This window comes from Pseudorca crassidens, chromosome 10 (assembly GCF_039906515.1).
Source record: "Pseudorca crassidens isolate mPseCra1 chromosome 10, mPseCra1.hap1, whole genome shotgun sequence".
Taxonomy (NCBI): Eukaryota; Metazoa; Chordata; class Mammalia; order Artiodactyla; family Delphinidae; genus Pseudorca; species Pseudorca crassidens.
Genome location: NC_090305.1, coordinates 54,312,374 through 54,325,093, shown reverse-complemented (window position 1 = coordinate 54,325,093; position 12,720 = coordinate 54,312,374). Strand labels below are relative to the sequence as shown.

Below are 12,720 nucleotides of genomic sequence, written 5' to 3'. Positions count from 1 at the left end.
GGAGACAAATGGATAAGTTATGGTCCAACCAACTACCATGTGTAGTTATCACAGCATCCTTTTCAAATAAGGTTTAATCACATGGAAAAATTCTCATGGCATATTGATAATAAAAAAAATAACCCCAAATTGTCCTTTTATGAGCTCAAGATTTGGACTCAAACTGCTTCGCTATTTATGGCTTTGTGACTTTGGGCAAGTTACCTAATTTCTCTGTTTCCTCATCTGTAAGGTGCAGATAATGATTGGACCTACCTATCATGAGGATTAAATGAGGTCACACATGTAAAACACCTAGCCCAGTGGCTGTCACCTAACAGGAACTCAATGTGTGATAGATGCTATTACAATTAGTTAAGTATCACTTTCATCATTTGAGAGGAAAAGTTTAAAAAAGACTTCTTTATAAACAATATTAGCGTTGTTGCCACCTCCTTAGGGGAATAAAGAAAACCTAAGAGGAAGAAGTGAGTAAAGAGATATGGAGGGTCATGCTATATTTAATCGCTCCCTCTGCCTTCCAGAAGGTCCAATTTACTCTGTACCCGAAAGCCTTTAATTTCTCCCTCCTCCTTCTCATTCCCTTCTGAATTCCCTTCACTTTCTCCACCTCTAAAAAATGAAAATGACACCCTCTTTACTCTTAAATTTCACAGCAACCCCTTCCATGAGTAATGTGTGGCAACCATTTTATAGACAATTTCTCTTTCTCTATCAATCAATCTATCCTTCTATTTATGTAAAGTAAAAGGCTGTTCAAGGGAAAGGAAGAGCCTTGTCACTGCCTCTGCGAAGTAAAACACAAACCAGGTGAAAGGCTTTCTCAGCAGGACGCTGAGAAGCTTCACGGTGCTGATTTCCGCCAGGGAGCAGGACAGGGCTGCGCTGGGGAGAGGCCCCGTTCTCCTTGCCAGCCCTCATCTCTCAGGAAGACCCGGGGCTGGAGGACCAGCCGCCAGCACCAGGCCCCGAGCCAGGCCACGGATGCCAGGAGTTGCTAAGGACCCCAGAGAGGAATGCCCGGGAGTGAGCAGTGGGCAAAGGAACTGCTGAGCCAAACTGGTGACAAAGAAGGAGAGCATCTGGCAGGCGGCGGGTCAGAGGGAGGCTCCCAGGCAGCAGGCCTGGGGCAGCACCTCGGGCAGATGGCAGGGGGAGGAAACAGATGGACAGCCAGGGGCCCGGGCAGGAAGCGCCAGCACTGAGAGTGGGGGATGAGGGATGGGAGGAAGGGAGCAGAGAGAAGGCCTTCCCTGGTACAGAACTGAAATCAATGCACTGACCCACACAGGGAGGCCTCGGAATGTCCTGGAGGGTCTCCAGGACCCACTGTAATACCAGAAACCCTGTGCAACTCTGTCCAGACTCATGCGGGACCATGCACCAGCCCCATTCCCACCCTGGTCCCCCAGCCTCATGGACCCTCAGCTGCTGTTTGCATCAGGACCATCTTCTCTGGCCAGTGGTTCCCAATCGGGGGTGGAGGGGACAGGCAGTTATTTGGGGTGCCCTGGAGGGGAATTCTTGCCAGCAGTTAGGAAATCCACATACTCTGCAGCCTGAATAAATAATGCCTCATACCCGCGTGGTACTATCATCCTTCCGGTGTACGCGGCTATTGTCATAGCTTAAATACAAGTGCCTTTAAAAGTGTTTGATGATGGGCTTCCCTGGTGGCGCAGTGGTTGAGAGCCTGCCTGCCGATGCAGGGGACGCAGGTTCGTGCCCCGGTCTGGGAAGATCCCACATGCCGTGGAGCGGCTGGGCCCGTGAGCCATGGCCGCTGAGCCTGCGAGTCTGGAGCCTGTGCTCCGCAACGGGAGAGGCCACAACAGTGAGAGGCCCGCGTACCGCAAAAAAAAAAAAGTATTTGATGAAAAGAAAGGCTGCAGTAGACGTTATACAGTTCTCATTTCATACTGGACATACAGAAGATGATTTCTCCAAGACCCCTTGCTTTTGGAAAGGACATGCGGCTGCTTCTGACCAATGGTATCACCTTTGAGCCAAAGAATAAAAGAGAACCTGTAAGATCCTTATGTGCTTATTATCTTCTTTGATTTCAGTTGAAGAAGGCATGTGTCATAGAAGGTGTCCCAAAGTCACAGTGGTGACTCCATCAGCCTTGCACCGTGTGACTTGTGAAAAAGATATATTTTCACACCAGCAACCAATGACTGATAGAAACTCTGAAGAAATAAATCTTTTCTTATTAACCTCTAAAAAAATAAAATAAAAGCATTACGAAATTTCCCAGTCCACCCATGTCACTGTTGCTTTTCCAAACCATCAGACACCAAAAATACGACTATGACTTAAAGTGTTACTACTATCACATTTGGCTATAAAGGGACAACCATTGATTTCTAGATGTTAACAAGTCTAGACAGTTGTTTAATGCCAGCATGCCCAGCAGGGCAAGAGGCGCTCCATTCCTCTCTCTGTGAAAGGTGAGGGCCATTTATCCCTGGGAAGTATTTACGGCTTTGCACACCAAAACTTCTCTACAGGGGAGTTCATCACTGTCTTGTTCGTGAATGGGCAGAACTGGAAGCTTCTTGAGCCACAAAAAGGGGGAGGGGGCTGGTCACACAGATGAAGGGACATTTGTGACTGGCTATAAAAACGCTACTGAAAACCTAATTGCAAACAAATCTTAAGTGACACGAGAAATCATTCATCACATATTAAGCAAAAAGAGCATTTTACAAACTGTGGAGTATCACTCTTTTGTAAAACCAAAACAAAACCAACAACCACAAATTATCTCTCTCCTATGAAATAGCAGAAAATCTTACTTTAAATATCAATCTTGGGGGAGAGGGAGTGGGAGACTCTAGTTTCTTCCCTGTGTTTCTCAAAGTTTCTACAATGAGCAAGTATTATTTCTGTTATTGGGAATAAAGCCCATAACTTATGTCTTATCATTTTTATTTGTTTGACCATTGATGGACAGCAGTTTCTTGTTCTTGGATCGGGATTGGGTTGGGGTCAAAGACTCTAGACAGTGAGGTTCTTTGCTGCCCTTAACTCTGCAGCTTCCAGGAAACAGGGCATGGGGGTGCAGGTTGCATTGGGGAACCAAATGATCTGAAACAGAATATGGAGGGGTGGGCCATTCTGGGCTATGCTAGCTCATTCTCCACTCACAGGTCTATTCACGGTTATATCGGAGGCTGCGATCCCCCAAAGTCTAACTCCATTTGGAATCCCGGCTGTGAATGGCCAGGGGAAGACCATACTTGCTCCGACCTCCTAGAAAGTCTTTAGGATGCTCTCTCTGGCCAGAAAACTCAGGCACTCTCCCCCGACTCACACACCCACTTAGGCTCCTTCAATCGTATTTCTGACAATTCACCTCTTTAGAATCGCAAATAAGCACTTGCAGTGCCTTCGTTCTATACTGAAATGAACAAGATGCATCCTGAATATGAGCCTAATCCCTGTGGCAACCAAACAAAGCTTCCACAAAGTTCCAAAATGACCCCTAGGGGGCTGTACAGCCCCAGGTTGAGAACCATCACTTCAATGGTGGGTTGATATCGACATGATTACTTCTGGGATAGTCTCAGAATAAGGACCATATCCTCAGCACTATCTGGCAGACCCTAGATGGTCTAGTCTTGGAATACTTCTCCAGACTCACCCACATCACTCCCAGCCTTGCTCCTTCCCTCCAACCATTATCACTACTCCTTCCTCCAGCCTCAGAGCCATTGTCTGTGCTCTTCCTGCTTTTGGTAACACTGTTCCCTCATCCTTCAAATATCCTTTCCTCAGAGAAGCCCATCCTTACCTCCCAGACAGGGCAGACCCCCTAGTTAATTCTCTATGACACTGAGGACCTCTCTTTCATAGCTTTTGTCCCAGTTTATAATTTTATATCTAAAATCATTTGATTAATACTTTCCCTATTACAGTATAAAGAGAACAGGAGCTGACCTGTCTGGTTTACTCTGCTTTCCACACTGCCCTAGCATATAGTAGGTGCTCAATATTTACTAAGTAAAGGAACCTTCTTGGAATTCCCCGGTGGTCCAGTGGTTAGGACTCCATGCTCTCACTGCAAGGGCCTGGATTCAATACCTGGTCGAGGAACTAAGATCCCACAAGCCCCGTGGTGCAGCCAAAAAATAAAAATAAAATAAAGGAACCTCCTGGAAGGTTAAATTTCCATCTTTACTGCTTATGAAACTACACACTGATTCTCCTTCCCTATTACGGTTCTGCAAATGTCCCAGTCACTGCCGAAAGGATCTATCTTGTTAACGGCTGTATTCCACACGCCTCGCTTGCACAGAGGTAAGAAGAGAGCAGATGCTCAAGAAGTGACAGAAGCCTCTTTATACGTGTCAGGGTGAGAAGGGGAAGAACTGCCCAATACTGGCCCATGTCTCGCCCTACCTCCTTCCTTTCCACCACCCCAGCATCACCCAGCTCTGACTTACCCACACTGAATAAGGAGAGGCCAACGGGGCACGCCCAGCCCGACACACCCACATTTATCTCTCAAGATTCAACTCAAATGTCACCTTCGTCTTCCCTCCATCCTTCCTCCCTTATGTGGGCAACCACAGAGCTTCATGTCCCCAACCAGGGAGTTTGGGGACTTGTGTGTCTCTTCAGAACCAAAGATTCCTTGAGGGCAAGGGTTTTGTCAAATCCATCTGTTTGCAGGAATGGAGATGAACACGGCACTCACAAATGTCTGCTGAACAAACTGATGAGGAGTGCTGGTGGAGCCCTGAGCAAGGCCCTCTGGATCCCTGCAGCTCAGGCCCCTCAGGGATCCAGGTGATGCCAGGAGACCCGGCTCCAGCTTACACTCTGTGAAGTTCCAGATGGACAATCCTTCCTCGACTAGTGGACTTGGGGAGACTCCCAGAAAAGAGGAGAAGGAGGAGAATGGGGAAGAGATGGACAAGGGGCCCACGCAGAGAGTCCTAAGTGGTCTCGCTGTTGTAATATGACCATCCAGCAAGGGCAACTTCATTCCCAGGGGCTCTGCTCAAACCAGCCTGCAGCCACACGGCAGTCCCCAGGGAAGGAAGATGTGAGAGTCTCTGGGCACAAAGAGAAGCAATCCTCCAAGTCTTTGTTCTCTTTGGAACAAGCGGCCCATCACTGTCACCTGCAACTTGGCACAAGAGCCTGATGTAAGAGGCTAGCTTAGGAGCTTAGAGTGAAACGGAGGTTTCTCTTCTCCATAATCTTTGTCCATTAAACTCGTGGACCGAAACGGAGGATCTGACCGTGATTTTTCTCCACCAAACTCATCATTCAGCTCCTGATAACATTTTCCAATGCTCAGTTAAGGCCTGACCCACTCCCACCCATTTTTTTTTAAGGATGGGGAGGTAGGCTGGTCCCCTCTATTTGGCTGATCAGATCTCTTAGCCTGAACCCCAAAAATGCCTTGCTCAAAACCAACACAGCTCAGCATGATTTTTTTTGTTAGTAACTAAAATGCCTCTACTTCCTAATTTTTAGTCCATCTAGAAGCTCTTCTTTGAGAAAAGGGAACTAAGTCCCTCTTTCCTTCAGGTCTGGCCCAAGCAGGAAACCAGAGCCCCCTCTACACACACTCAGCACCCAGAGTAACAGAGCTGTGGATGCCTGGGCAGCCCTCACCCCGTGTCCAGGCCTGGGGCTGGCCCACCTTGGTAGGCCCTACCTCTGGATCTGTGACCTTGCGTCTAACCCACATTCCTTCCTTCACCCCCCCCCTTTCAAAACTACCACTTCCCCCTCACCATTCTGGCTGCAAACATGACAAGGAGTGGAGTCACAAAGAGCCCAGCCCAGTTTCAAAACTTACCGAACAAACGGGAAAGGTGTTTAAAATTTTAAAATTGTAAGGAAGAAAAACATGGGAAGGCAGAGAAGAATGGGGAACAGGAGAACAGGCCGGGCAAGGTCTGCGCTGCTGAAGGTCCCTGCAGCGCCGGTGGCACTCGGCGCCCAGGCCTTCGTCCTGCCCGCTCCACAGTGACCCCCATTCCGGCGACTCCCGCTCTCCCCAGATAAGTACCGGCTCCCCAAAAGGCCTTCCCCATTGACCGCTGCCGTCCAACGGCCCCGAGAACCGGCCCGCCCTTGGAACTTGAGGGGCAGGGCCCGGGACGGCTGCCCCAAGGGTCCCAGGGCTTTCTACCCCCGTGAACGCCTGGCCTTCGGACCCCGCGCTCGGGCGAGGGTGAGCCCCGAGCAGGAAGCCCTGCGGCGCGGGGTCCGGGGAAAGAGGCGGCGGGAGAAGGTCGGCTTCCGCGGCCTGAGCGCCGCCGCCCGGCCGCTCTCCACCCCCGGCCCGGGTCCGAAGCGGCGCTGCCCGAGAAGAGGAAGGAAGACACACAGGAACTTTGGCCGTGGTTTCGGTCACCAGCTCGCAGGCTCCGCAGAGTGGCTGGAAAAACTTGGGACCTCCGAGCGGGGGCGGCGCGAACAGGCCTGCCGGGTGCGCCGAGTTCCAGCGCGGCGGCTGCACGCGCAACTCGCCCGAGGAAGCCCCCTCCAACTTGACTTGGGCGGCGAGACCCCCGCCCGGGGCGCGATGCTCCCGCCGCGGGAGCGGCCCCTCCGCGGCCACCCCGTGTGACCCCGGCTCGCGCCCGGGCCTCTCTTACCATCTGGGCCACTTTCAGCAGCGCTCCGTGGGTGCGGGGGTAGACGGGGTCCAGCAGCCCCTCCGAAGAGCTCGCGCCCAGCGGCCCCGCGCCGGCCCCGGCTCCCGGGGCGCTGCCGCTGCTGCACGTGGTGCGGACGAGCCCGGGCCCGTGCGACATCGCGCGGCCCTCGCCGGCCGGCAGCCTCCAGCTGCCGAGGCCGAAGGCCAGAAGCGGAGAGGCTGGGTGGGGCCTCGGGGGCGTGGCGCAGGGGCGGGGTCCTGGGGTGGGGCGGGGCCCGCGCCCCCGGCCCGCGCTGAGGACGCCCACCCAGCCTCCGCCGGACGCGCGGAGGAGGGCCTGGCCCGCGTTCTCCGGAAAGGTGGTGGCAGCCCCCGCCCTCTGGGAGGCGCGAAAGTTGGGCTGGAGGGAGGAGGGAAACGGACGCCCTGGGCCGTGGCCTTTCCGAGATGGGCGAGGCCAGGGCACAGCTGGGTCTCAGCCTCCTGGGATCTGGTTTGGGTGCGGCTGCGGGTATGTGCTAAGGGTACTTGATTGAAGTATAACTCACATACACTGAAATGCCCAAAGCTTCCGTGTTCAGCTCCGTTAATTGTTCTGTATGTGTATGTACACCTGTGTAACCACCGCCCACAGCAACAAATACCGGCCGATACCCCCAAAAAAGTTCCCTCGTGCTCCTTCCCTCTTTCTGTCACTATAGATTCGTTCTGCCTCTTCTCAGACTTGATGTACTTGAAATAATACAGAATATTCTCTTTTGTGTCTGGCTTCTTTCACTCAACAAGATGCATCGAGATTAATCCCAATAAAGCTGTGGTGAACATTCTGGTGAGATTTTTTGGTGGACAGCAGCTCTCATTTCTCCCGGGAAAATACTTAATGAGTGGGTTTGCTGGGTCACAAGGTGAACATAGGTTTACTTCTAGTAGAAGCTGTCAAACAGTTAGAGATGCTACATTGCACTCCTTCCAGGTTACTTTTAAAATGAGCAAGCAGGACTACAGAAATGAAATGTTATCAGTGTTCTCTCTGAGCAGAGTGTCCCTGTGGCCAAACTTGATATATCTCCAAATGTTTCGAAATAACACAAAAAATCTACCTCATGACATCATTGGATGCCACTGCTGTCCTGTCATCAGAAGACTGTCAATGTGGCAAAGTCTTGATAATTCAGAATGTGGAGATAATCATGCAATCTCTGTTTTGACAAGTCTCCCAGGTGATTCTGATGACCACTCAAGTTGAGCACCATCATTGCCAAAGTTGAGGCATTTCAGGAATCGTAATGCCATGTTCTCTACTTGTGTGTACATTTGAAAGTTTTCATGACCAAAAAAAATTGCCTCTAATATCTGTTTTCTGTTTAGATAACAGTCACGGTGCCTTCCATTTCGTTCTCTATAAAACAAAGATAATTGCATCTCGGGGCTCCTGTGACAATGTGATAGCCGTGCAGGCGCTCTGTGACAGCTCCTGATGCATGTCGTTTTCCATACAGATTTACATCTTCACTTTTGTACTTTTCCAAGGCTTCGGAACCCATCATGGAGATGACAGGGGGTCTTTGTTGAAGTGAAGGCTTCAGGAAAGCAGAAAAACCCAGCAGTGGATAATTTCCCCTCCTTCCAGGGGCCTTCATCCAATTCTCCAGCTATCTTCTAAATCAGTGATTTTCAATGTATGGTCCCCAGCCCAGCAGCACCAGCATCACCCCGGAACTAGTGAGAAATGCAAATTCTTAGCCCCACCCCCCCATCCGCCCCAGACCTGCTGAATCAGAACCTCTGGGGGTGAGGCTCAGCAATCTGTGTTTTGGCAAGGTCGGCCCTCCACCTCCCACGTGATGCAGATGCATGACGGAGTTTGAGAACCACTGGCATTTCCGGAGTCCACTGGAGCTGAGACTTGGCTGGGTTTCTCGGACTGCCGTTGGCCCACGTGCCACCCAGCTTAGATCGGAAATAATCACTGCTGGTGGCCACTCTGTGTTAATCATTTTATCATGATCACTTAAAAGCCCGAGCGAGAGGCTTGGCAGCACAAGAGCTGTGTGCTGGCCCGGAGTGCAAGAAGAGGTTCCACAGACCAGACCTGCGGCCAAGTACACGGAGGTGTCTACACGGGGTGATGACTTCTTGGCGGGAAGGGCTGCCCCCTGGGGAGGAAGGGCTTTGGTGGGTGCAGGGCTGGGTGCACTCAAAAGAGTGAGGGGGCCCACCCACCTTTGCCATCTTGTCTTGCCACCTCTCCAGCCACATCTAGCAGCTTCCACTCCTTTGGACCCCATGCTCAAGCCTGAATGAACGTCACGCCCTCTGCTATATCACGCTTCTGAGCGTTTGTCTGAACTCCCTTCTCCACTCACTGACGGCTGGTTAACAGCTCTTTATCCTTCAGTGTGTGTGGTTGAGGTGGCCCCTCCTCCTCCAGGAAGCCTTCCCTGACTTCCCACCACTTCCCAGTAAGGGTAAGGTGACCCTGGTGGGCTCCCATCATTTGATTAGGAAGTTGCATGGTGATACTGTCAAGTCATCTTTGGAAAATACCACCTGCCATGACTCCTATGAGGATTAGATAAATTAAGGCCTGGAAAGTCCTCAGCACAGTGCCTGGCATATAGCAAGTCCTCAACAGTGTGCAGGCTCTTCTGGGCCTTTATCCTGACATCCATGGCACCAATCACAATGCCTGGAACACAACGGTGCATCTTTATTACTTTTCAATTTGATAGTGGAAGAACCATTTATTTATGCTTAATTGCCATGAAGCCCAAGAATAATCGTGACTATCAGGTGTGACTAACAGGTCACATCAATTTCACTGGTCTATTAAATTAAAACTAAGTCTGAACATGAATGCTCACTTTGCATTATTTGTTGTGCATAAGGAATAATCTTCTACTTGAAAATGGGGGGGAAACCTATCTGGAGATTCAAGAAAAGAGTAGCGTGGAAAGAGCACTGGATTCAGAGTTAGAAGACCTGGCTGGGAATCCAGGTGCCTCGGAGCAGGAATCTCCAGATCTGCAAAGCAGGGGGCGGCGCTGCTTACTCACAGGGCTGCTGTGAGGAGTGAATGAGATTACACATGTTCAGGCATTTGGTACACGTTAGTGGACCCTGAAATAGGCTGGGATGGAGGACGGCTGTGTCTGGCAGGTTGGGGCACTGGCAGACGGGCAAACAGCATTCTGAGCCACGACCTAGCAAAAACCAAGCAAGCAAACAAAGCAAAAACCTCTGGGCTGCCCTTGGTTCAGACCTGCCCTTTTTGTTCATAAACCTTGACCAGCTTACACGCCTTGTACCATGTCCCTCCGATACCCCCAAGAAACGTCTGTAAACAACTGAGGGACACGAAACATTGCTAACGCTTGCTGCCCCGCTCAGGATGTTTGTACTTGGTTCCTGCCTACACTTGAGAATTTGGCGCTGACTCACACAGGTGGTCCCCGAATTACCACCCCGCCCCCCGCCCAATGTGTCTCTGGAAAGCCCACCCTATATGGTGGATGTCACATTGCAGACTGATGTCTGGCAGTGGTTGATGAGAGCATGGTGACACTGGATGGATCAGCAGCGGAGCTGACCTTGGACAATTTTCTCTCATTTTCTGATAATTTCCTGTGTGTTGCCGTGACTCCCCAAGTAGACTGTAGGCTCCCTGTAGACCATCTGCTTTGTGAATGCTCTCCACTGGCTGTGACTTGCTATGCTTTGGGGCTGTACATTTGCAAGAGTGGGGCAATGGAGGACCCCTAACTCCTTTAGCAGTGGGACAATCTGCATAAGGTCCTGGTTTTATTTGCTTGACCTTTGGAATGAGGAGATGGGACTTTGGTTGCTGGTCTGCCCACAAATGAAGTTATCGGGACCTCAATGTTCTTATTTGTGAAATGGGCTGATAGCGCTCATTTTTGAGGTTCAAACAAATGAATCTGAAAATGTTAACAAAGGTAACAAAGCAACATACAAATGTAAGGAATAATTAGCTTTTTGTGCTCACGTTTTCTATCAGCATCAGTATTCCTATGAAGTTATCAGGACAGGGGAGGGAAGGAAGGGGAGAGGGAGAAGAGGAGAGGAGGCTCTTTTTCCTTCTTTATCCATGAAATCTTTCATAAATGAAATAAATGATGACCAAAGATGACTACACTTCCCTTCAAAAGGAGACCAAGGAATGGGCATAGTCCTCTGAATGGTTTTTATGCAATGGCTCTGGTCACCTGCCCACCTTTATAAGAGAACTTGAAGATGTTATTTTTTCCACAAATAGTAAGGATCCTTTTTCTGTTTTTGACCTGCTGAAACCACTGCCTTCTCTTGTCTTTTAAAAATATTTATTTCCTGATGATGAAGGTATTTCCTGCTCATTGTAGAAAATTGGGGGAAATTCAGAAAAAACAAAGAAAACTGAAATCACCCCATGATCCCACCACCTTTTACAGTTTGGTTTGTTCTGCCTTTTGTAAACTGCAAGTTATACCACAAACATTTCCTGTTAAAAATTACTCACAAAGGGTTTTTAGTGGCAGCATTGATTTTTTGTGTGTGTACAACTTATTTTTCTCCATTATATATTTTTAGGAAGACAGCACTTTAACAACTGCTCTTCGTTTTAATAACCAATCTAGCAACCACAGTTCAAGCACAGCTTGAAAAAGGTGTTAAAAATACAAAGTTAAATCATTAATGATGGTGACTCTGAATAAACTTGGGTTGTAGTGCATTCATTTCTGAAGTCTCATTCAATGGATTTAATTAATTATTGAATCATTCTCCTACTGTTAGGGTTTCAGGCTAATTTAGTTCTTTTTCCCCTGTATTATACATAAGACCAGGATTAGCATCTTTGTGCGTGAATCAAGGAGTAAGGAGCTTCTCTTACTCCTAAGAGAAACATCCCCAAGTTCAAGGGAATGGATCATTTTTAAGGCTCTTCATATGTATAGTGAAATAGATTTCTGGAAATGTACCACTTCATCCCTACAGCCTATGTAGTTTTCACCTGGTTCCTTTCCTCACAGTACAGATGTTCTCTATCCACTACGCTGGAGGAGCTGGAAGCTCAATGATGTCATCATTAAGAAGTTTCTTTCCCCCCCCATCTCTCTTCCAGTCACCTTCATCCCGCGACTGGCTTCTCCTCGTGGTCGCAAGATATTTGCCAACAACTTCCTGCCTACGCACTTCCTCAGAACTCCTTTCCCAGAACTCCCCAGCAAGCCTGGTCACGTGCCCCTGCCTGAACCAGTCGCTGTGGCTGAGGTGGGACTGGCTTAGGCCATCCCTAGAGCACAGTGGAGCTGGCTTTCCCCGAAGTTGCTGGGGTGTAAGTGGGTGGTATGGATGTGCAATAAAAACTAGGGTAGTCGGATAACAAGAGGCGGGGAGAAGGGATGCTGAGGCAGCAACAAGGTCGGCTACATCCTGGATGAGGTATTCCGAATATTCTAGAAAAAAGTTTGCCATTGACACAAGTTTTCTCAAAACACACCTTCCAAATGGAATGTCTCTTCAACTTTCTTGCCACTCACCTTCCTAAGTTTCTGAAAAATTATCACCTCTAGATTGCCAAGCACTTTCCCCCTAACCTGGTCCTCTTTTATATACACCGAACACCTAAGTTTACTTATAACAACACATATTCTAATCTTCCCCATTATCCTAGGTCATCAGCACTGGAACAGTTACCTCACCTTCCTTTACAGCTGTCTGCTTACAACTGGCAGCAAGAACATAGCCAGAACATTTATGTAAGGCCAAGTTAGGAAATACTTCTCAGGTTGCCCTTTTTCAGCGTAAGTGTGCACACGTCTGCCCCAGGCTTATATGGGCTTTCCTCGGAAATACGGCAGGTCTGGTCCCAGACCACCACGATAAGGCGAGTCACAAAAATCTTTTGGTTTCCCGGTGCATATAAAAGTTCTGTTTAGGGCTTCCCTGGTGGCGCAGTGGTTGAGAGTCCGCCTGCCAATGCAGGGGACACGGGTTCGTACCTCGGTCCGGGAAGATCCCACATGCCGCGGAGCGGCTGGGCCCGTGAGCCATGGCCGCTGAGCCTGTGCGTCCGGAGCCTGTGCTCCGCAACGGGA

General features: G+C 49.6%; 1 protein-coding gene across 2 annotated transcripts in view; it reads right to left on the bottom strand.

Annotated features, from left to right (window-relative positions):
• CMTM7 (CKLF like MARVEL transmembrane domain containing 7) overlaps positions 1–6,985 on the bottom strand; it is a 42,210-nt gene extending 35,225 nt beyond the window's left edge. The window contains exon 1 of one of the 2 annotated variants that reach the window (XM_067753602.1): positions 6,624–6,985. In XM_067753602.1, coding sequence (XP_067609703.1) covers positions 6,624–6,782 — 159 coding nt within the window. In that variant the 5' untranslated portion in view covers positions 6,783–6,985. The remainder of the gene's footprint in view (positions 1–6,623) is intronic. The other variant, XM_067753601.1, reaches the window with a different exon arrangement.
• Positions 6,986–12,720: the final 5,735 nt, after the last annotated feature.